Source organism: Sphaerodactylus townsendi, linkage group LG01, assembly GCF_021028975.2.
Source record: "Sphaerodactylus townsendi isolate TG3544 linkage group LG01, MPM_Stown_v2.3, whole genome shotgun sequence".
NCBI lineage: Eukaryota > Metazoa > Chordata > Lepidosauria > Squamata > Sphaerodactylidae > Sphaerodactylus > Sphaerodactylus townsendi.
In genome coordinates this window covers 45,995,828-46,021,049 of record NC_059425.1, presented here as the reverse complement: position 1 = coordinate 46,021,049, position 25,222 = coordinate 45,995,828, and the positions used below count along the sequence as shown (strand labels likewise).

The 25,222-nt window shown below is 43.7% G+C and overlaps 1 protein-coding gene across 5 annotated transcripts in view; it reads right to left on the bottom strand.

Annotated features, from left to right (window-relative positions):
• Window positions 1–24,922, bottom strand: part of BCL2L11 (BCL2 like 11) — a 34,002-nt gene extending 9,080 nt beyond the window's left edge. The window contains exons 1-3 of one of the 5 annotated variants that reach the window (XM_048482179.1): window positions 24,827–24,922; window positions 19,245–19,670; window positions 5,016–5,128 (exon numbers count right to left, since the gene is read on the bottom strand). In XM_048482179.1, the coding sequence (XP_048338136.1) occupies window positions 5,016–5,128; window positions 19,245–19,653 (522 nt within the window). In that variant the 5' untranslated portion in view covers window positions 19,654–19,670; window positions 24,827–24,922. Of the gene's footprint in view, window positions 1–5,015; window positions 5,129–19,244; window positions 19,671–20,524; window positions 20,993–21,049; window positions 21,880–24,826 lie in introns of those variants that run through there. The other 4 variants (XM_048482171.1, XM_048482163.1, XM_048482188.1 and 1 more) reach the window with 4 other exon arrangements.
• Window positions 24,923–25,222: the final 300 nt, after the last annotated feature.

The window sequence follows — 25,222 nt, the reverse complement described above, 5'->3', positions numbered from 1 at the left end:
GGTGTTTGTACTTGCATGAAATTTGATGTTGCCCTCCACTCTGAGTGAAAACAAGAGTACTTTTTCTAATTCCTGATATGCTTAGCTTTTTTGTCTGCTTTGTTACCTAAGAAAGCTATACATGTTTCCTTTTTTGGAAAAGGCAAATACCTCAGTTCACACATTTTGTCTGCTATTTCTTCAGATAGTAAGGATATACCCTCCCAAACCTTGCTAAATTTGTTTGCAAATTTAAAACATTGAGTGTATTTGTACGCGTTACATATCGGAGTACATTTTGCATTTTTTGTTTTAAAGATGTTAGACAGTACCAGCCTGAGGAACAATGTGGACAGAAAGCCTTTATCAAAGGAAAACTGTCCATCTTCCAAAGACAGCTATTTTCATTGTTTCTACTGATAACGCTTCAGGACTTTGGAACTCTGAACTTCAGGGGTGTCTGACCTTAAAAACTAACAATGGTCTAATTGAAGCACCTGACTATCAGTCCACTTGGGGTGGAATTTAAAAAAGGACACAGGGAGTGAACCAACCACAACACTGGATGTATTAAGAGGTATGTGGGTATTCCTTGGTGATATGCTAACTTAATGCCCTCCTGCCACTGTGCTATGGCTGGCTACTGGGAATGCCCCTAGAACCAGTGTAGTTAAACCATCACAAATCACAATATAGCTCACAGGTGCCCATGTGACAGAAAAGCCAAAATGGCTCCCACAAGCTCCAGCATAGCACATGATACTGACTACAGCCAATCCCATTCCTTCCCAGCACTGGCCAATCCCTCTCCCCTGCACCCAATCATAGCCACCTTATGCCCGGTAAACCTAGGCCAGGACATCCCATAGCTCTGTTGGTTGGATGGGCAGCACAAGAATTTGCCTCTGAAGCCTCTGGCTGCTTAAAGCATATAACGGGTGGCAGAGAATGCCCAGAGGGAGCACTTAGCACTTTTACCCAAGGGAGGAACAAATCTCTTTACAGTCTGACCAACATGTTCATTTCAGGATCCTTAGAGGCGCACCATCTCTGGAAATGCAAACTGAAGGAACAACCATGCACTGGCACATAAGCAGTGGTGGGCATCCAGCCGGCTTGGCACAGATGTCTTGGGGCCCACCTGCCCTTTTCCCCTTGTATGCACCATGCATGGCACCTTGATAGGCTCCCATGAGCATATATATGGCATATATGGAGCATATATATGGCAGCAACCAGATGCAGCTACACTGAGCAGTATGAATCGTGTCATGCAACACAGCAGACTCTCAGAAAAGTGGACCTAGGAGTACAGGCTACGATAGCTCGGCTCGTGTGTGTTCCTTGCCAGGGTGCCCCACCCCACCAAGTACAGAATGTGGGTACAACTGGCATCTGGGGGGTGACTGGCAGCGCCCTCCCTTCCCCCGCTGCTCCATGGATCTGCTAGCCAAGCAACCATGGCACTTATTGCCTCACACAACTCGAGACCTGTGCAGCAGCAGATGGAGTACATACAGTTGAAGTGCAACTAACATACCAGATGAGTAAGTGTTGTTTGGATGGCTAATGCATGAGCTTCAGGGAGATATCTGGACAATGGAAACCTGCCCCGCCCCCACTTCATGGGGCCCCACTGATATGGATGTAGTAATGGCCATGATGCTGTTCTTCATCACTGCATATGTTTCTTTGATATCTGTGAAAGCGGTGATTCAACAAGGAGAAGACTTCAGAGGACGACATTCCCAGTGCCACGAAGGATGACTGCAGTGATCAGTATGGATCCCACTGCTCTGCCATGTGGCTGCCATCTCACTGGTTCCGGCCCAGCTCCTGCAGCATCCTAGCTCAGGTGGCAATCCACCCAGCAAGCCCATCAGGTGGCACCCATCCACTCAGCATGCTGTGATCCAATGTTCACACCATCTCCCTATGGCTTCTGAAGCATGTTGCAAAGGCAGAGAGGCTGTACTGGATAACTCACTACTATGTCCTTACTGTTCAATTAAGTCTGCAGCTGGGCCTGGGAGGGGGTACAGGGATCATGCTCTGCTCTGCCAGTGATTCCAGGACCCCATCCTTAAGTTTGGCTCAGGGCCACACAGCTTAAAAAAAGACAGCTTAATCCTTTCCCTTTGGGCTATTTTTTCTTAATCAAATGCTTTCCCTTCAACTTCTTCCCCACCAAGGGGGAAATACAGGAGAGAAACTATGTCCTTTTCCCTGTGGGTAAAAAAGCAACTGGGGGAAAGTTTGATCAGAAAAGGAGTCCACGGGGAAGGGTTAACTACCCAGGATTTCTTCTTGTCAGTCAAACTTGTGTACCAATAAAACTTGCAGACCTCTCTGAATTCATCTTGGGGTGGAGGGGTGGGGTGGGGACTGACCCAACATTGGGAGACCGCTCACATGAATTGTTTAGATTGGCCTTCAGGAGTTTAAAAATAGTGCTTTTGAAAATGAAACTCATTCAGCAGTTCTAGGATGCATGTTTCATCCGACCACTGCTCCATTTGTACCCTAGACAGATAATTTCTTTTTAAAAAAGGAAAATTGGCCCAAGCTAGCCTGATCTTGTTAGATCTCAGAAGCTAAGCAGGATCACTCCTGGCTAGTATTTCATTAGGGAGACCAGAGGTAACATTCCTCCTTTGGAACCACCACTGAGGTTTTGCTACATTAAGATGCAATTTATTTACACATAGCTACAATGTGCAAGCATTAAATAACATCAAGAGAAATAGAGGATTACTTCAATGCTGCAACCCCAATCTTGCATTATTCTTTTTGTTCCTTTAAAAATGGCTTGAAGAAAGTTTAGTAATCTTAAGGCTTCTCTGGTTAACTTGGCAATAAAGTTGAACTGTATAATAGCCCATGATTTTCAAAACATTCTGAATTTTAAAAAAATCATTAAACAAAAAAAAAATCATTATTAAATTGTCACTTCCTTTGAAAGACCCTCACACGTCTTGTTTGCATACATTCCTACAATTCAGCCCTATTTTAATTTCCTATTAATCCCAATATATTTCCCATTAATCCCAATATATACCACAGCCATAGGCTGTGAACTCACCTGGCTCAATGGCCTGAGCTGACTGCTGCATGACCTCTTGCCAAGTCTGAGGCTACTACAGTCCCAGCAGGAATTAACTCTGCTGAAATCAGACACTAACCTTCTGAGCCAGCCCATTTTGAACACTTCTAAGACAGAGTGCACTTCTCACCACTGACTGAATGCAAAGAAAGAATAATGAAGGGGAAGGGGAAATGCCAATGAAATGGATTTTAAGGCTGCACCTAAAAGAAACTATCTAAAAAGTCTGTAGCTTAAACATGACTATCAGTTGAAGAATATGGCATATGCAGAAATACTTTATGAATAAGATGACGTTTCATGGCTTGATATTTATGTAAGAGACATTAAAAGGCAAACTCAAGAGGAGGCAAAATGGAAAGTACTTTTTTGTTGCAGAGTAGCATCTTCTCTTTCATGTTCTGCATGTTACCTTGCCTAGAAACAAAATGCCAAAATCCATAATGGCCAGTCCAGCATTCATCCACATTTCATTTCAGTTTTGTCATTTGCTGTCCTGGTATTATCTTCACATGTTTCCTGTAAACATGCAATTCGTCCTCCTCCCAAAATTGAAAGCCTGATACTTATTTTTACCTAAACGACATTGAATGTGTAGCAATTGCATCCAAATATTCCTCCACACACATTTACTGCAGTGTGCGGCAAAAGCAAAGGTGGGTGCAGAAACATCAAGCCATGTTGGGAAGTAAGCAGATTCTAGAAACACAAGGTGGCCAGGTTTAATATGCATGAAAACAAATAAGGCTTTTACAGTGGTTAGCACAACGGCAAGGACACAGGAACTAGGCAGAAAGATGATCAGTGGGAGAATCAGACCAGCTGAAGGAATATTTAATTCTTTTATAAATCAGTGCTGTTTACAACTAAACTTTCCACAATATGTTCATGGCAATTTACAACAAAGTAGTAATATAAACAAACATACATTAAATATGAATAATGAATAATGAAACTACAATGATAAAAAGTTTTTAATCGATATAAACCTCTTTCCAAAAAGCACAGAACAGGCAGGCCTTCTCACAGTCCCACAGGGGCCTGGACTAGTTGTAGATTTTGAGGAGGGCCATTTGCCATCAGCCAACAGTTCAAAGGAGACCATGCATTTTACACTATACCATAGCACAAAATTTAAAGAATGATGACACGCATAAAAATAAATTGCAAAACTTATCAAATTTCATGAAACGAGCAAGTGTAAAATGTACAGTCTCCTTTCCACTGTTGGCTGATGACAAATGGCCCGCCTCCTGCCCCTTCAACCCACCCCTCCCTCCCCGCATTGGCCCCGAGAGCAGGGTGAGCGCTTTGCCATCTCCCAGTGGAACCGTTAATGACAACAAGATAGCTAGAGGCAATAATGCCAGTATGGATATATGTCCTAAAGGCCAATTTACGGCATGGCTACAGGGAAAACTTTTGTGCATTTCCATATTTCACCTGTCGCTCTCCCTCTTACTGTGTGAACCGGCTCATGTGCATGCAGCATTCAGTATGCTGCTAAGCAGTGGCCTGAATGCATACTTGATACCCCCTTTTCCCATTGCTCACAAAATATGTAGATCAGGCCTTTAAAGTGATGGGACAGAGAGACAAACATGACTTACACTTGTGACAGCATATACCTGAAATTCATGCACATGCCACGATCTCATATTTCTTCCTTTGACATCGTGACATAATAATCTACCTAGAACTTTGCCTGAGTTTATTGCAATGCTGTACAAAGAATGAGCATTTTAAGTGGATAGGAAAGGTTGTTCTTTTGAAGCACACTCAGATAAGGTCTGAGCCTTACAAAAACGCTAAGAGGATTTTATTGTGGGTGCTTGCCCCTGTAGAACCCAAAAGGGAAAAGTCCCTTGTTTGAGTGCAACACTACACTGCCAGATTGCAGCCAAAAATGAGAAATAAAAATATTTAAATTTACCCTTCTTGGACAGTAGGAAGCATTAAATTCATCTCCGATGCGCCGTAATTCCTGTGCAATCCATATTTCTGGCTGTATATCTTCAGGCACGGACCGTGACTGCCGCCTGGAAGCTGCATCAAAGCAACAGAGAGAAAATTAAGTTTCCAAAAAGCATCTCTCACCTCCTACTAAAGGCTTTCTATATCCTTCTTTCCAAATTCATCAAGTGAGAATGACAACATAATAAAAGATACACAGGGTTTTTTCCCCATTGAATACATCATCAAGGTACATGAGATTATGTTTTATGATTTACTCCTAATTCTTTGCTTATTTAGAGTCCCATCGGGGTGGGGAGTGGTGGTGGTACAAATCTGATGGTGGAAGCAGTGTCACCGGATCTGCCCTCCCGGGGCACTTATCCTGCTTAGGGGTGAAGCTGCCAGCATGCAGCCATGGTTGCCCTCCCTGGCACTGAGATACAGCGCTGGACACTGCACCAGTGCCCCTGCAGCCATTTGGCACATTATGCCAGTAGCTGAGAATTGAGATTTAAGCCACCCTTTTAGGTGGTGTAAATCTATTAAGGCCCTAAGAGGCTTCTCGGCGGTGGGAGGCATTTTTACTTTTTGAGCCTCCTCGTGCCAATGGGAAGCCTCTTTGAGAGTGGTGGCCGGGTGCGTGAATCTACTTCTTAGATTTAAGCTTTCCTGTCATTCTCTTATGGTTATAATTTTGTCCCATGGGTAGCAGTAATTGGAAACTTATTGGGCCTGCATATGTTAACCACTAGGGCAGGACAAAATATAACTTCTGCTTTCCAAACCACCTAAAACATTCACATCAGGTGCAAATATCAGCGGGGGGAGCGAGGAGAAAATGCGCCTGGGACACACACCCTGTGCCCCTGCCATGGCGCCGCCCACCTTGCCCCTGGGATGCCCCCCATGCCCCAGACATGCCTCCTCCACGGCTCTCCCTAGGGCATTGCACCCCCCCCACCCCGTGGGTGCTACACCACTGAATATCAGTCTTTCTAACGAGGCTATAACTAAAAACAAGACTTGAATACTGTAAACCCTGAAAAGTAAAGGATAAATGGAAATATTAGAGGATCATCTCCCCCACCCCCAAGAAATTATGATGAAAAGACTGAGGTACCGATGTCTCAAACAGGCATCTCCAAATACCTCTGTTATTACATTCCCTTGCCTGCCAACATCTGCAACAGTTATAGAAATCGGGGCTGGGAGAGGGGGAATAGGACACACCGGAAAACATCATGACACTTGGCCATGGGAAAATTGTATTTTAAGGGAGGAACAGCTAGACATGCCGCTGCTATTTTTGGTGGCAGATGTATGTTTACAGCAATGTCTAGACTACCCACAAATAAAACCTTTCTGTATTAGTTACTTTTGCATCTTCTCTTTACTGTATTGATGATTGACAGTGCAGCTACGCAGGGTAAAATGAGATAGTCAAGCCTACCTAGCAAGTTTCATAGTCAAGCAGACATCTGACTCTGGTTTTTGAGATCCACTCCTAACATCCAGAGACATGTAGTACATCCTGAAAAGGCTAAGAAAATACCAGTATTTCATAGTTTTCTCTCCCTCTCTCTTTTGCTTTAATGCTTTAACTGTAAACTATCCTGACAGCACTGGCATAAACAGGTGGTTTGTTGATCAATTAACAACGAAGCAATATCTAAGCAGTTTAAGTACTGAAACAAACCTCCAGTCGATGAAAGGCTTCAAATGGATGAAAATAATACTGGTAAATGGATAATCTCCTCAGAAGAGGAAGTTTTGACTGCCATAGGCAGATCTGTTGCTTTGCCAAGACGTTTTATCACTGAGGGCCAAACAATTGAAAAAGAACTTCTGTGGGCTTTATCAGAATGAGCAGTGCCTCAGTAGAGGAGTTCTTCCATTGATGGCTCAAATCTAGTGGTATCAAAAATATAATTATACAACAAAGACTCAACAAATCTGAATTATTAGGAAAGCTCCATCTTCATTTAGCTGTGCACTGTTCACTCTTTGGGTCAAATAAGGTTTATAAGAGCCCCCCGGGAATAGGGCGGTATAAAAAACTAAATAATAAATAAATAATAAATAAGTATACCTGAATAAGCTGTACTCCTATATATGTCTGCTCCAGCTGTCTGTCTGTCTGTCTGTCTGTCTGTGGCATGGTAGATCCATGAACATACTGTACAATGAACAGCTGGTGCACTCTCCATGCTTATCCCTGTTTGTGTCAAAATACAGTATCTGACATCATTTCACCAATTCCTCCAAGATGCTAATATGCTGCTGCTTTATCTCCAGTTGATCTGTTACTAAGAATGTACAACATTGTGCTACATCACACATTGTGCTGTGTCCACACAAGTATAATTGCTCCTAAAGAAAAACAGCAGCATGCTGCTTGAGTTTAAACAGGATTGCCCCTTTGGTATTCAGCTGCACAATATCTGAGGCAATAAAACATGGCAGAAGGCATGGCAAAGGTCAGAGTTCAGTTTCCCTCACCCATCTGCCTTTCTTGTCATAAACAATTAACCTTCTACTTACTGCATATATTAAGAAAGCAGACAATTAAACAAACATGCCTGCCCATTACACCTAATTTGGTTCCAACAAACTTCAATAAGCTGAAAAGATCATCAGGTGATCTATTATTGGTGGAATTACAGTGGAATTACTGCTGAATAAAAATCATCTTTACTCCAGCAAAATACGGTAAAAAAAAGAGTTTGGGGCAACTCCTAGAGCAGCTATATACTAGAATATATACTAGAATAAATTCTAATGGACATTTTACACAAGAAATCCTGATCAGTTTTAAGGAGCAAAGTCTGCCAGTGTGCAGCTACCCTGTACAGTTGGGACAGTGCGATGAAGAACTTTTGACTTCTAAATGGCAGGATATTCTCCTGGAGATTCTGAAGAGTCTGTATGAGTAACTATCATTTTTTAAGTCTACACAAGACTACCACTGCAGGAGGTCTGATAAGATTACTTTTAAGTGTTTTTCAGTACTTGTGATGCTGAGCTGACTTTTTTCCTCCTCAGCCAACATGAGCTGAGAATGTTAGCAAGCATGACAGCATTTCTTACCCACAGTATTCCACAAACTTGGCATTAAAACGCAAAGGAATCACAAGGGAATACATATAGCTTCCAATCTTGCAACAGTCCAAAGCTAGCTGAGCAGTGAAAATGTTAAGCAAATGTGCCTGGCTCCAATCTGGATGGAAAATTTATTTCAGAGCCAAACTCGCATTTGCTTGGCTTACAAATATATTGTTTTCACATTATAGTAGAGAAAGACCCTATCAGTTTTCAAAACACAGTTTGTACCAGGCCCAGTTTTAGTCACTTGCTTAGCTGCTGGATTTCATTCAGCAAAGTCCTTTCAATATTTGGCTTGCTCTATTCCTAATCTTCTGATTATTGTAAGAATGGGACTGGGGAACCAACCCACAGAATGGACTATACGATGGAATATTTCAGAAAGAGCTCTCCAGGTCAGCATGTTGCAAAGCTACAGAATTCAAATGCTACATGCTACACCACCGCAAGGGATATCTGAGCAGTCAACTCTCCAGAATATACAGGGGTGATGGACCACACCACCAGACACCTCTGTACAGCTTTATACTACCAGTAAGAGAAAGCAAGGGGAAGATACAATGATCTAGTACAAAAATCAACCCACACCAATTAAGGCTAAAAAAACACCCACACCCAAACCCGTACCTACTCAACTAACCCATTTCTCCCAGAAAAAGCAGAAAAGAGAAAGACCATAAACACCACTCCAGTAAACCCTGACATCCAATGCAGTTTGCAACTTACATAGACTATAATGGTGCCAGCCCAAAAAAAATTTTGTGCTCCAGGCACAAAAGTGAAACAGCAGGGCTGGCAAGCACTAAACAGCCACAAATGTGGTGAAAGGGGACTTTAAACCACCCATCACTGCTTCCCTCCAGAGGACACTGCAAAACCATATCGCAGAGTAAGCTAGCCAAGAACAACACTTCTTCTGCCAATGGAAACGTCCTCACACAGGGATGGTGCCTCTCAAGCCTGACAAACCAAGGACCGCCTGAGACTTGCTTCTTCCCATTTCCTCCATAATCTATTTGGATTAACCAAGAAGTTTCAGACTAAGTTCCTACTAATGTGGAGAAGGAAACACGGCCTTTTTTTGTGCTGAAGAGTGTGCCACGGTATTTCATTGGTAGCAAGTTTTTGCTTTTTTGAACTCTCCCCTTTTCATAAAATTCAACACATCTTGATTCATGCACATTGGTATTTTATGTTTTGAAAATATAACTGAAAGCCCCAATTGCTGTAGGAAATTTCAAATTTTGCAAAGCAACACAGTTTGGTGCAAGAAATGTCATTTTCCCTCTCAATTAAATTCTGTATCAGGGAATTCCTAGGAAAAGGGATTTTTTTGCACAGTACGTGGATATCACACAATACTAAAAAGTTCTATGAAGAGATTATCTCTTCTCTTAAGGAACCACCTGCACAGACTTGGTTCAAAGCGAACAAGATGTCAGTTTCACATATGCACCCAAAAGCAGAACTGTGCAAGTAGCTACCAAAACATATAAACTTGTATGGGACCTATGGGACTGTGTGCGTAAGAAGTTACCCTGACTTCAAATGACAAGTTTTGCAAGTCAAGAAATTAAAACATTGTTTCATGTGGTTAATAGTGAAATCAAACTGAGGCTTTCATAAATGACTTTCTGTGGTACTGTGAGATCAAAAATATCAGGAGTGTCAAGTGATTTAGTTATGCATAGCAGAGATATCTTTTCAACATCAATATATCTTCCATGTTCCAAACATACAGAACTTCAACTCAATTCACATAATACTCATCATGTTGTAATTCCTCATTATTATTATTATCATCAAAAAACAAAAGGTTTTTAAAATGTAACTGTTGATACAGGGCAAAGATATCGAACACCCATCCCATACAGCATTGTGTCTCTTAGGCATGACCCTGAAAATCTCTTTTAGACACAAAGTTACCTGTCTTCTAATTTTTTAAAAAATCTTGAAAATATGACCAAAGAGTCTTAAGAGTGCTAATTTTTAATGAAGTCAGTAAATACAGATACACGATATAGATCTAGCACAATCCCCCATAAATTTTAGTGGAGTTCAGAAAGGAGAATTTACTGAATTCCACATTTTGTGGTCACCAGTCTTTGAACATATTATTAGCTCTCTGCTTTTAGAATAAAGCAGATACAAACTGATAACACCATGCAAATAGAAAGAGCCACAGATATTCTTCCACAGACCTTGCTCCCATTATAAGCATTCAAAAAATGCTGTCATTTCTCAGCCAGTACTTAACAAGTATATAAATGCACTTGACCTACACATATGAACACACACACAAAAGACCTGCTAGTTCAGGATATCTAGTACAGTCCAGCATTCTTTTTCAAACAGTGGCCAGGTAAATTTTCCTGCCCTGTACAAACCTTTTTATATATCCTTCATTCACTCTCTACCATCCTACCAGGGGTGCCTGATCCTCAGACTTGTTGAACTTTATATAATTATTGGGGCAAGGGTATATATGCAGAAAGCTTAATTTGTGTTACTTTATAAAAATGTTCAGAAAAGTCAACTCATAATATCAAGTGGTCTTGCAGTAACTACTAGATTTGTTTTCTATTAAAATTCTTACATCTTAACTCCAATTTAAAAAGAAAGGGCCTGTGTTTGCATCAGAACTCAAAACATGTTGCAGGTTTGTTGAATCCTACAAGCTGATAGGTCCACAGAAATGAAAGGAAGAACACCAGCGATACAAAGATTCCACATTGAAATGGACACATCATCACATATGTTTAGGATGTGGATGTAAGAGACTTTAAGAACACAAACTAGACAGTAAAAGTCTCTTTTAATAAGGACAAGTTTAGGATTACACAGATTTGGAAGTTCTATAAACTTCAGAATGAGGTGGAACTTTCTAAATGGGCTTTTGAGACCTAGTATTAAAGAGTTTATTTCTAAATAAAGTGGAACTTGTGAAAAATATGCTTAAGGCACTGTCTACACAACATGGAAGTTCCCATTAGGAAAGTGGCAGGCAGCATTTTTACACTCTGAGCTATGCAGAACAATCACTTTTAAAGTACAGTGTGGATTCAATTCCCATTGTAAATATATACATATACATATACACACACACACACATATACACAAAGGCATATATAGTTGATACACATACATACATATACACACATATATAGCCGACAATCAGATTTTAAAAATGCAAACACACAAAATCCTGCTGGACACTAGAGCTTTTACGTCTTGGAAGAAAAACAAAAAGAGATGTCAGGAAGCCTGTAACATTCTCAGTATACTTGTACATGAGTACATGACAATTCAATCAGTCACGTTAATTTAAGACAGCAGCACAAAGAACAGCTGCTGGAATATGATGCCATAGGTAATAAATCCTGAGTAATGCAGCCGAGCCCTTTATGCTTCCAGAATGAATTGCTTACTTGCATTTAGTAATATTTCAAATTACTTCCATCAGTTTTCTAGTTTAATGTCAGAGAGTCAGTACTGAATAAAAGCAGAGGAGATGAAAAGAAAGTAAAATGTTATCAGATTCACAATATTATTTGGCAGCATTTGCAGAATCTCACAGCATTAGCATCAAAATGCTTGCAATATTTGGTGCTTTAGAAGTTCCTGACTGGAAAGTGAAAGAATTTCAACTTATTCTTAAACAAAAAAGTTTTAAATCATGCCACTGCTGAGGAGAGTGTAAGAGACCATGGAGAGTCTTCAGCAACACAGAAACCAAGCATAATTTCATTCTTCATAGTGCGCCTGACTCACTGTTTCTGAAAATCTGAGGTTGATGGCACAGTATCAGTATGAAACTACCCCATATTATTGAAAACCTTGTATACCATATAAAGCTTTGGTTTGAATTAAACAAAATTCTGACAAACACATATGTTTGGTCAAGAATGATCAGATGAATGGAGGTCTTTCTGGACTGCTGAAGAGGTTAGCATCATACATGAACGTATGAAAGCACTTCTGAAAGGAACTCAGAACTTTGCCCCTATTGCTTACAGCAGGGGTGTCCAACTCTGGCGTTTCAGATGTTCATGGACTACAACTTCCATCAGCCATACCAGCAGGGACTGATGGGAATTGTAGTCCATGAACATCTGAAGTACTAGAGTTGGACACCTCTGGTTTATAGGTATATAATATATTCAAGTTTGTTTGGTCTGGGGTTGCATTAAAGAAGACCAAAAAGGATTCTTGTTTACCATAAACAGTTACTGTTGCCTACACCTCTCCACAGTGGTCCCTTGTACACAATCTGGCTCCAGATGCTTTTGCAACTATTACATTCAACAGACTATGGGAAGTAAGACCTCACCCCTTCTGGTTCAATGTTTCAGAGATTGCTTGTCACCCACTGCAAGAACTACATGAAGTGCCTTGAAGCACTACTTCACCACTTGAGGGACAAAGATAATGTAGGATGGCTCTAAATTCTATTCTCTAGAAGCAACAGTTTTCTCTTCCTCTTCTTCTTAAATAGTTCTTTGGCTATGGAAGACAATTACTAGTCAGCACACTGGATTAAAACCCCTATTCAAACATTTGGTATGATCACCATTTCAAAACATTTCAAATTCTTTTAAAAAATGCTCCTTTTTCTCCCATAGATTAAGGAAGAGCAGCCACGTGATTTCCCCATAACACACAATAATTTTGACATCAAGGCCAGAACTTTTGCAGTCCTTTGTGAATCCCTTTCTAGCAATATAGATACTTCAACACATACCACGTAACTGTAATACTGCTGTAATACATTTGTTTTGCAGTTCTAGAGCCAGTTTTGCAGTTTCCTTGTTTCAAAATACATTCTCAGATCCCAGAAATGATCCATATTTTTGAATTTCCAACGCTAAAAAACACATATTTGATTTTTCAAATAATCCAGCATTAGTAAGTCTTTGTCACCCATTATAGTTTTGCCACATCCCCAGTTTGTTGTAAAGAATCAATGCATTTTAGGGTATGAATGTGCCAGTGATAGAAGGATAGATGTTTTTTCTTTGTGTGCTGAGGGTAGAACGTGCAGGCAGCTAAGCCAACCGCTCATAGGGAGTAAACCAGCTCTCCGTCTTATGCTGTCTCCTCCCTGTTCTCCATAGCACAAGGAAGCAGAAATAGCAAGAAAGTTGGCAGAGAGGCTGTTTAGCTGCCTGCACAGCGAGCACAACCGTGGCTGCTTCCAACTGCCGGCACATGTTGGACTGGAGTCAGAAGGACCTCTAGTGAACTCCAGGAAGTGTAGCAGCAGCAGCATCCCACCAACGGGACGGGAAAACACTTCTCCAGCTGCATTCAACTCAAGTTAATTATCTGCAAAAGTTCTTTAATAGTCCATATAAAAATGAATTTTTCTTTAGAATAGGTTTTTGACAACAAAGCATTTAACCCTACCTAGCAATGAGGGTAAACTTGTGGCTGCCTGTAGAGACTCACATGAATTCCACATGTAAAAATGAGGAAGAGCTTTCAATTAACAGACAGTTCACTCATACACTCTGTCCCCAATTATCTTCTGGTTGATTCTAAACTAACTAAATAACATTTTCAAGGATTCCACCAAGGGGGAATTCAAAATGACTTCAGGCCTCTACCCAATAATCTTAACACAATCATCATGTAGCTTCAGATCTTACAATAATGAAGGGGAAAATCCAAAGAGAAAGCCAGTTCGATGTGGGTGTCGGACGTTAAGTACCGAGGACGTGTGGGTTACATCTTCACATGTTACACCAGAGTTGCAAAAAGAGGATGCAGGAGTCACCTACACATCTGCTTTTTGCATAGGTTCTTAATAATGTCACCATTATGACAAAAGGAAGTGTTTCACTAGGAAGATCTCTACATCATCAGAACTTTAGATGCCAAGATTCTGAGAGTAACTATATGTTAGAAACTTTAGGCTCAAGTAATAAATCATATTCTAGGAAGATAAGAACATGTTCAAAAAATGCTGTGTTGGATCCAGACTAAACTGGCATTTTCCACCTATTTCCCTTGCCCACTGCAGATTCCCACCCTCATGTTATTCCTCAATTCCCCAGAAGCAGCATTTTCGGGAAGGTTAGTGAGCTGCTAGGAAAGAAATGTCCATTCTGCCATTGAAAAATTTAGTCTGGAACAACCAGCTGCCCCTCCCTGAATGAGTTTTTCAAAACAATCAAGAACAAGGTGATAACAGAGATCCCCCCCCCCTTCCAATATACAATATGTTGCTTATAAATTTTCGCAAGAATTATCTTGCATCTGATTAAACGCGCCATAATAAAACTATTAATATTGGCCATGGAATAAACAACAACTCTTGTTGATTTCACAAGTATTATTTTGGCATTTTAACTTCATGATCTCTGAAGAGTAGATCCTTTGTTTCAAATTCTTTTGTCTAAAACAAGCATTTGCCCAGTGAACTTGTGAAATTTCCATTAATCTCTAAAAATATAGAACTGTTTCTAAGGGGGCAGTTTATTAAATAACTTTGTAGCTTATTATTGGAAGGGACCTTTTTAATATGTAACTGTATCCCGTTTTCATGAACATGATCCCATTTTTTATTTAAACAGACATGTAAACAAATGGACCTGTGTTGGAAAAGAGTTAAACATAAAATCAACTTTCATTCGGAAATGATCATACAAACAGCTCAATGCAGAAAATGCCCCCTGCCTCATAGTAAACTCAGATTTAAACTTTCAAGCTTCATCGGAAAAAGAGACTCTTACAAGTTAGTCCTGAAGAGGGCAAGCCACCCTTAAAGCAATTACGTAAAATCTCTGTTATGGGTACAGTCATCACAAATGCCCACTGGACTAAGCTTCATAAACCCCATTACTTCTGATAGCAGCTTTGTGGCGGATTTGCCTACTTAATTCTGAAAGGTTCATTTTGCATGATCTGTCATGCATAGATGGCAAATAACAATTGTGAACAACCCTAACTGTTAGAATAGCACTACTTGCAAAACGTAGCCACAAAGAGAATTTCCATAAGTAAATGGACAAAAATATTACCCACTATGGCCAGAGCTGAAGTCAAAAGGGTCTTGTGCATCCAACCCCAATTTCTATACCACTTTGTAAAACCTGACATTTGAACAAATCACTGTGACAGCCAGTTTGCACATTTTATAGTTCAATCATATAGATGTCTAGTCAAAAGCAGGGCCCTACTATGGGTCTCACCATGTATCATTTTAAAACATCCAAATTAGAGCAGGCAAATCCAAACTGCCTTATAGAGAAGGTACAGCATACACTAAACAGACATTTGAAGAAATTACACATGTGAATTACACATGAAAATAAATCAATAAATGATGAAATGCATAATCTACAGGATTGCTAAAGTATTACCTTTGTATGATATGTTCTTGAAACTGTAACTAATTTAAAAAATCTTTAAACTGTTTGCTTTTTGGGTGCGGGGGAAGGGACTGGTCTCTGAGTAACTTTACTGGGATTTCCCCCCATGTGTTGTGATTTCCCTCCCTCCTGTGAAGCCTGAAATGCTCCCCAAAATCAGGATTACAGGTGCATTACAGGCTGCTGTGGAAGAGAAGGCAAGAAAGTCACACCTGGTGGGTGGAAATCCTTTTACCCACAGGAATGTTAGTCTGGATTCAAGTCTTTATTCTCATCTCTGCAATAGCAACAGCCAGAAACCTACATTAAAAGTAATTTTTTTAAAAAAACTGGTTGTGGTGGGTTTTCCAGGCTGTGTGGTCATTGTCTCGTAGATCTTGTTCCTAACATTTCGCCTGCACCTGTGGCTGGCATCTTCAGAGGGAAGTCTGTTACACACTGTGTCTAGTGAGAAGAGAATGTTTAGTGTATAAAAAGTCAGCTATTGGATTCCCTGGATTCTAACCAGAAGATGCAGGCCACATAAAAGTACCTGTGGGAACCTTATGCAGACATATGTTGGTAGAAACTAGCTTATGACTTCTGGATTTTCCCAAAATGGTACCTCAAAGTTTAACTTCATAGTAAGCAACCCAGAGTGTATTAACTGACAAAGGGCTCACCTGGCAACACGTAGTCCAAGACTGCAGAGAAAAAGAGTTTGGTATACCTGATCCTCAGAATTATCACCACTGGGAAGGTAACCTCTTGTCTTGTTCTAGGCTCACATACAAAAGGCAGGAGCAGCACTGCAGAGAAGCTCAAACCTGCACAGAACCGATCTACAGAGCTCCGTCTAACACTTTGAGAACACTGTCCCCTCTCTTTATTTAACTTTTCTGAGAAACACATTTTCTCTAGGCAATGACACCAAACTATACTGCAGTAAAAATCACCAAGATTTTAAAAGGAGAAGGAAAAGGGGGAAAAAAATAAGAGATTAGAAGAAACATAAAGAAGCTTCTGCGAAGGGAGAATACTTAAAGCAACACCACAATGGACTCTTCTTCTGGGGAAAATGTGCAGGGATGCCTAATGGACTGATGACACCAGGCTAAGAGTTGACTTCAATGAGCTAGATTCCAGTCCAGTGGGGCCTTAAAGCCCAACAAGATTTCCAGAGTGCAAGCTTTCGAGTCCGTTACAAGATGTCCCTTCATCGGATACAAAACGTCTTGTATCTGATGAAGGGATCTTTGACTCTCAAAAGCTGATATCAAGGAAATCCTGTTGGTCTTTAAGGTGCAACTGGACTCAAAGCTAGTTCTTCTAGTGCAGACCAACACGGCTACCAACCTGATTTCAATAGACATTGAAGACATCACTGCTTAGAAGAAGAAGAAGAGTTTGGATTTATACTCTGCCTTCCGGTCATGTAAGGATTCTCATGGCAGCTTACAAACTCCTTTTCCCTTCCTCTCCCCACCACAGACAGCTTGAGAGGTGGGTGGGACTGAGAGTTCCAAAGAACTGTGACCAGCCCAAGGTCACCCAGCAAGCATCGTGCGTAGAAGCCGGGAAACAAATCCAGTTCACCAGATAAGAGTCAGTCGCTCATGTGGAGGAGTGGGGAATCAAACCCAGTTTTCCAGATTAGAGTCCACCTGCTCTTAACCACTATACCTCGCTGGCTCTCCTATGCATACTTACCTTAGAACAGGAACTCAGTGGGACCTCCTTCCATACATGCTTTCCAACATCACTAAACATATTTGAGCAAATTCTCATTGTGTTCAAAGATCAGCCAAGTAATTCAACCTCAATGCATCTAAAAAGGCATCCTTGATAGCTGCTCCAGACCTGTGGAATTTGTTTCCCACAGGAGGTCTATTAAACCTTCCAAACATCTTCCATAAGAATGTTAGAATATGCTGCTTAGGTTGGCATTTAGCAACAGAATTTAAGCAAACAGTATTCTTGTTTTATTACCTCCCCATAAGATGTAGTCACACTCCTCGAAAAAGGGCAGAAATAAATCAAAGTAAACAAACTTTAAGGGTAGAGTCATTTCTGATCAAGCTGTTTCCTTAACTAATTAAACACCCATTAAATCATACTTCCACTAATGTACAAGGCTTTTCACTTGTTAACATAAGTCTTTGCTGAGATTGCTACATACTTTTCCCCACCCCTTGTGCTTTTAAAAGATCCATGTGAGGTACAGTTTTCTCCACTCTTCTCCATGCCAGGAAAAGCTGTTGGATTTCTATCTGCCATATAGCATGAAATCTTTGAAAAGAAGTGATAACTAATCTGTACATATTTTAGTAATAATCCTACAAATAGGCACATGCAGGTAAGCTACAGTGTGTGTTTGTTTTTAATACCTTATTGCAGTGTGTTCCCTACTAAAATAAATGTGGCATAGATATTTTCCCAAATGTGTTTTTGAGCTATGCAAAACACACACACACACAAACATACACACACCTTGAAATCTTCAATAAATTCTACAGGCTATTTTAAAACATCAATGCAGAGCCTATGAAAACAACCCAATGGATTTCTTTCTAGATTCTGATTGGTGGAATGTTCAAGAAGTGTCTTCAGTTTCCATGGCAAAAACAGGAAGATAAACGTGCCTGCAATATTATACCAAGATCCACTGTAAAAGGGTGCATAAGCTGTTGGGAGTAAACTAGCATGAGTATGCCCATCTAATGGATTCCTATGTTCCTGATCTAGTGCAATATAGCACAATTAAGCATTGTGGAAGAATCGCAATAAAAGAAAATACATTTTTGACAATACCTTTTTCCCCAGAACACTCAAAGCAAGGAGCCAATCATGTGAAATACCGCACCTGTGAGGTAAGATGCAATCCACCAACTTATACAGCTCCTATGCTGGAGCTTAACCTAACACTTTAACTGGTTTCTGCATCATATTGTCAGTATTCCCTTTTACCAAGTCTGCACTCAAATTAGCTGCATATACCACATGGAACAACAGCAGACCAGTCTAGTATGAGCTTGTAACCTATGGGAAGGTGGATGTTCCTAACAGAAATAAGTGCAAGAACATGGACACGTGCGAGTTACAAAGCTCTCGCAGTAACTCTTCAAGGGGACATCCTCTGCTTCAGATGCTATGTTGCCACACTCCTAGAAATGTCTGGAGACTGCCTCAGAAGCAGTTGGCTGCAATCTTAAACTCACTTTCTCAGAACAATCCCAGTACCATTGATAAAAATGTTCTAAGCAGGAGGACACAAGTATCACTGCTTCTATCAGTAGATGACCAGACAATACCTTCTTGTTTTTCTCAAAGAGCATTTCCTTGTGGACACAAAGTGCACAGTTTTAATATCACACCTGGTATTTTATTTCTATTAAAGCATACCCAGAGTAATAATACCAAGCATTTATGTAACTCCAGTGTTCAAAATCCTTCCTATACATTATCCCAACAATCTGCACTACACTCCCGCATTAGGCAGATCAATTGTAAATGCCCCTGTGTCAAACACAGGGATACGTTAGTAATTTGCATAAAGTCTCCCCCCACCCCTCGAGTTCATGACAGAAGCCACAGATTGAACTAAGGGGCTTCTCAGTTCACTCTTATCCCTTAGCCACAGACTACACCAATAAACTCCTTCAGCATCAACACATCCATTCCAAAAAGTGAATGCCTGTTTCACAGGAGGTTAGACGTGTGTTCAGAACACCACGAATGGGAAATTCTCTTACCCTCATGGTCTTGCTTACCCATTGCGCTCAAATAATGAGTGAAGGCTTGGCAGGGGGGACTTGGAGTCTGTGTGGCCCTGTCGCAACTCATAGGTGCAGGACTTCTGTCGATGTCAAAAGAGAAATACCCACTGGAAGATCTGGACAGCAGTGGGGATCTTCTTACAAACATGAACAACGGGGATCTGGTAGCAAACGGGCTGGGGCTGGAGGGTGGTGCCAACGATCCCTGAGGGCTACCCGGTGAAGAGCCGTCCCGCTCGCCCGAATGATTACCTTGATACTCAGTTTGTAAGGAGGTAGGAGCCCCAGGTCGAAGATGCTGAGGTTGAGATGGCCTTTCAGCAGGTTGCAATTGTCTGCCTTCTCTATCGCACTCAGAATTCAAATCCGAAAATTGTTTTGCCATTTGGTCTGCCTTTTTCCCTGCAAAAAAGAGAGAGAGAGAAAAAAAACAATGCAAATTACATGATAAGGCCCAGTCAGGCTGTAGAACAATGATGACTTTTAGGGGAGTCATTAAGAACTCACTAGGCTGTTAACAGTGCAAATCACTTTGCATTTTACATCCCCTTAGGATTTCAAGAACTGTTTTTTCCCCATCAAGTACTGCAAAAGGTGTCAAGCACTATCCAGTCCAACACCACTCAGGAAAAGCCGCTGAAAAGGGGTGAAAAAAAGTTTGAACAAAACTTGCTAGCCAACTCAAGACCTGTTCCAAGTCTGACCATATTTAGAAGGGGAGAAAACAAAAAGAGGAAAAAAACCTATTGGTTCACTTGGTTGAAAGGGGGGGGGGGGCAGAGAGAGCGGGAGAGAGCCAGCAGGCATGAAACTCGGATTCCCCCCTCCAAGTCATTAGAAAGGAGGATCGGATAAAGTGCTGAAATGTTAACTGAAGGAGTCGATGCCGTGATTGTGCAGGACGGGGCTCTTGGCCAGGCTCTCGCTCCATTGTTCTGCCGAATATGCTGATCACAGCAAGTCTGGAAGGTTTGGCAAGAGCCATCAGTCGTAGTAAAGTGCGTCACAATAGAGTTTGTACATTGCAAAGTGCTCCTCCGTTCACTCCTCCCCCCCTCATCCTTTTAAGGCTGCCTGGCCACCAAATCCTTCTCCCTGTTACACGACAAGACTCCGGAGGGAAAGCCGTCCACCAACCCCGAGCGTCTTTGATTCGGTTTGTTTTGACTGCAAAGTCAGAGGGGAAAAGGCGACAGGCAAGAAAAGGACCACGGGAGGAGCGGTACAGGAGACAACTCCCCCCCCCCCCAACTCACCTTTATTTACTTTCTTTCAAATTTATAATGAGGCTTGGCGAAGCACAGAGTTCGATCGTAGCCGGGATCGTATACACGAGCAACAAGAGGCTTTTTTTAAAAAAAAATGCCAATTTTAACACGCACCAAGTTAGCAAAAATCATCACAAGCAAGAAACAAAAAGAAAAGAGTCATGTCTAGCAAATGTCCAGGAAGACTGGGGGCGGGGGGGGAGAGATCCCCCTCCCTCCCCGCGCGGCACCCGTGTTGCGACTTGAAAACAAATCAATTGGAAGTCCAAGTCACTCCGCTCTCGCTCGAAGAGCGCAGCCCAACCGACACGGAGCTGGAGAAGCGCGCAGGAGCGTGGAAGAGGGATCCCTTCTCACATGCAGCCAACAAAGGGAGAGCGAAAGGAGGCAGGAGAATAACAGACCGAGACGCACTCGCAAGGGGAGGGGGAGCGGGGGGAGGAGACAGAGGCGCACACCCAGAGACCCCCGGCCCGCAAGCCCGTCCCCCGCGCCGCCGCCGCCGCCGCTTACCCTCGAGGGCGCCCCAGGCTGACCCCGCCGCACAGGCACTGGCAGAGAGCCCCGCGCGCGACCGGCGCGCTCCCCGCTGCCTCCGCGGCTGCCCAACCTGCCGCCGCGCAGCCACCCCGCTCGCTCTGCAGCACCGACCGCTCTGGCTCTGCTGCTGCAGCCCTGCTTCGGCGCGCGGGAGCACCAGCCCTCCCCGCCGCGCACGGAGGAGCAGGCCAATCCCCGCGCGCCAGGGGCGGCGTCGCCCCGCCCACCGCAACGCGAGGACACTGTTTACAAACTCAGCCGAGAGAAAAGAGCCGCGCACGCAGCAGCCACCAACCCGCCCGCCCGCTCGCCCTCGCTGGCAGCCCGCGGTCCCCAGGAGCTGCCTGGAGACACCGCCGAGGGGCGGCTTCTGCTGCTGCTGCTCTTGGCACAGCCGTTCCCGCAGCCGCTGCTCGGAGCTCTGTCGCGACCACGACCAGCCTTCCCAACCCAAAGGAAGGCGGCGAGGCTACAAAGGAGGGACTCTCCTTCGCGTGGCATCGGCAGGGCACACGAGCAACATGCGTCGGGAGCGCGTTCCTAGGCAAGACTGTTGCTTTGTCAGATGAAGAATTGCAATTCCAGCACTGGGCAACGTTCACCCTTCTCACCCCACTTCGTCGCCACAAATCACAGCCCTGCAAGGATTCGTGATACCCTCTGCAGAGCCATCCATGCTGTTCTTCCACCACACCCGACCACAGATTTCTCCCCCTCGCTACTTATTTCAAAATCAGCTTATCTGCTCTCAAATATCCCCCGTTCTTTCCTATTTACTCCACCTCCCCCACCCTCATCTTTGCAGGTCCTTGATCTACCAGCATTCACACCATCAACACCTAAACACCACCTGTTATTCCATACCAATACCGTTTAACTATATTGTGGAGGGGACAAATATGCCCTCCTGTGTCCATAACACACCGCCCCCCACACACACAATTACTCCACTTTTAGAAACTTAAAGAATCATCAAGCACACACAAGCTATTCCACTGGCACCTTCCACTGGCCCTTCACTCCCTGATCCATTTTAAGCTTTACACAAGTACTTTTCCTTTTAGAGAGCTGAGAACAAAGTTGAACACACCACTTCCTGTTCCCACCACACCAACCCTTCTTAATCATCTCACCCTACCTACTATTTGTCCTCTGAGAACAAATATTGCAAACTTGCTCCCACAAACTACCCCCACTGTCTTACCCCCACTCTGTACTCTCACAAATAAGACTCACAGAGCACACACTATTCTGTCACATAACCACCACACCTAGCACACCATCGAACCCTTTCACAGATTTAAACACAACTCCCACAAATTTACATTCCACCACCTGTAGCAATTGCTAAATTTCCCAAGCTCAGCCCGTGTCCCGCCATAACTAATCTAAACTGGGGTGGCCAACCTATGGTGCTCCAGATGTTCATGGACTACAATTCCCATCAGCCCCTTTCAGCATGGTCAATTGGCCATCCTGGCAGGGGCTGATGGGAATTGTAGTTCGTGAACATCTGGAGCACCATAGGTTGGCCACTCAGATCTAAAATATGACCCATGGTGAGTTTTGCTATATGAAATCCAGGTACTTATCCCAAATCCTTTAAGAAGCTCAATTGTTAGCCTTGGGCAAAACCCTCTTTCTCAGCCTAACCTACACTACAGGGATCTTGTGAGACTGATCTAGGAGGACAGGGAAGATGCAAATGTAAACAATGGTAATGATATTGTCAAAGGCTTTCACAGCCGGATTCAACTGGTTGTTGTGGGTTTTCCGGGCTGTGTGGCCATGGTCTGGCAGCTTTTGTTCCTAACGTTTCGCCTGCATCTGTGGCTGGCAAGATCTACCAGACCATGGCCACACAGCCTGGAAAACCCACAGCAACCAATGGCAATGATGCCTTATGCCTGAGCTTCTCAGTGCGGAGAACCACCAATGGAAGAGGCAGTAGAAACAGTCAGGCATGTCATACTAGTAACAGATGGACAAACTGCCAAGCAGTTTGAATCACTCAGCTGAACCTGGGTATGTCAGAGGAAGTGGGATGGGATCAGTAGTTGGATGGGAGACCACCAAGGAAGACTGGAGTTGCTATGCAGAGGAAGGCAAACCACCTCTGCTCATCTCTTGCCTGAAAAGTGAGTCAGTTGTGACCCAGCGGAACATTCTTATTCTTATAAATGGTCAGGGATGGGGTTGTCTCCTGTTTAATTTTATTTTTTTCCAATTGGGATTGAAGCACAGAAGAGATCAGGCCCTGTAGCACATGGGGCAAAGGAGTTCTCTACAGCTGCTGTCTGGATGTGGGGTAAAGTCTGGAGAACCTTGACTCATTTAGGCTTAAAATCCACCAGCAATAGAAGGAATAAGTCATGAACCAAGGAGTCATGGGGATGGGGGAAGGGAATAATGACACGGAAATTGCCCCTTAGACAAGCCCATCGGTATTAAAAGTGAACCATGATGATGATAGCAAATGAAGCGGCTAGGTTGGAGGAAGGCTATTGATGAAAGAGTGGGTGCAGTTTCCTAAAGTCTCAGAAACACTGTCCTTAACCCCATTTTTCCCTATTAAACAAACCACACTAACCACTAGAAGAGAACCTTTCCTAATCTCACAGGTATCAGCCGTTGCCACCCAAGCACTCCACCCATACTTGGCACTAAGTATAAAGCTCCTTGGCTCTTTTGAACTTGCTTAGAACTGTCCATAAACCATGTCATGTTTTTAAAGAAAAACCCGCCTTTGCCGCAACTCTGCTACCTCCCCCCCCCCCCCCCCCCCCCCCCGTTTGGCTATAAATATAAACCACTCATCATGCTAGTAGGCCAGGCAGCAGGATACGCATCTTTGTCTACGTAACTAACTGCAATCGCGACAATATGACCAAAGGAGGCCTGCTCCAGGATTTTGATGCATGAAGGGGAAAGACTTAGCAGCGCCGACCGCAGCACAATCACACCCTTTCAAGTTCCCGGAAATCAGAGCGGTGTAGTGGTTAAGGGTCTGACTGGAACCTGAGAGGCCCAGGTTAGAATCCCCACCACTACTGCCACTCTGCTACAGAAATTTGCAGGGTATCCTTGGACCCGTCACATACTCTCAACCTACCCTTCCTCACAAGGCTGTTGTGGGGAAAAAATAGAGGCGCGAATGATGCGAGATCCTTTGGGTCCTCATTGGAGGAATGAATCAAATAAATAAATAAACCTCGGTTAGGATGGAAGTGCAATTGTTACTCCCCCGCCACCCGCTTGCTCCACCCTCTCTGGCCCCATAACCCTTGCAAACGACCCGTTCCTCCTGATCTTCGCTCGCCCTATTTGGGTTTCGGCCCGTCTTTCCTCCGCCCCCCGCCCCCCGAGCAAGGCGGAGCCGCGTGGCCGCAAGACTCGGGTGCAGCAGCTGAGCGCGGCTTCTCCCCCCCTGGAATTTCCCTTCCTTCCCCGCACCTGAAACCGCCCAGCCTTGCGCCAGCTCACCCCCCCGCCCCACCGCGCGCCAGCTTCCCCTTTCGACCCCGCAGGCCAGACCCTCCCTGGGGACCTTTCCACGCGCCTTGCTCCGGAGGCGCCCGACCCCCACTCTCCTCAAACGACCCGCCACGATACAAAAGACTTTCGCCTGGCTTTAACATCCTCCCTTTCCCGTCCTTGCCATTTTTTGCCCAACTTCCCTCTGTTGTTTTGCCTCGTCCTCGCGCCTCCCCCCTCCCCCCCCAATAGCGGAGGCGGGGAAGGTGGTGGCACCAAAAGGGCTCGCTGCTCTTGACGGGACTCATCCGGAGCGCTCCCTTCCTTGGCCGCCTCCTGCAAAAGCGGCGCCTGAGTTGCGCGGGAGGCATGACGACCCTGGTCTCGTGGTCGCGGGGACTTCCCACCACTTGCCTGGCGGGCGCTGTTCCTGGCCCGTGCCGGGCGCCTCAAGTCAAAGAGACCAGGGACCGTCTGTCCCCTGCCGGCGTCACGGCTTCGGGCGCCCATTGCAGGCGTGGCTCTCCATCCCTCAGCTGGCAAAAGGCCGACAGCGCCAGTCAAAGCGGCCCCGGGTTAAGGAGACTCGACTCGCTGCGCTTGGGTTAGAGGCAAACGCCGCCGGGTGCGCGGGAGGTGAATGGGGGGTGGGGGTGGCGACGGCTGTGGAAG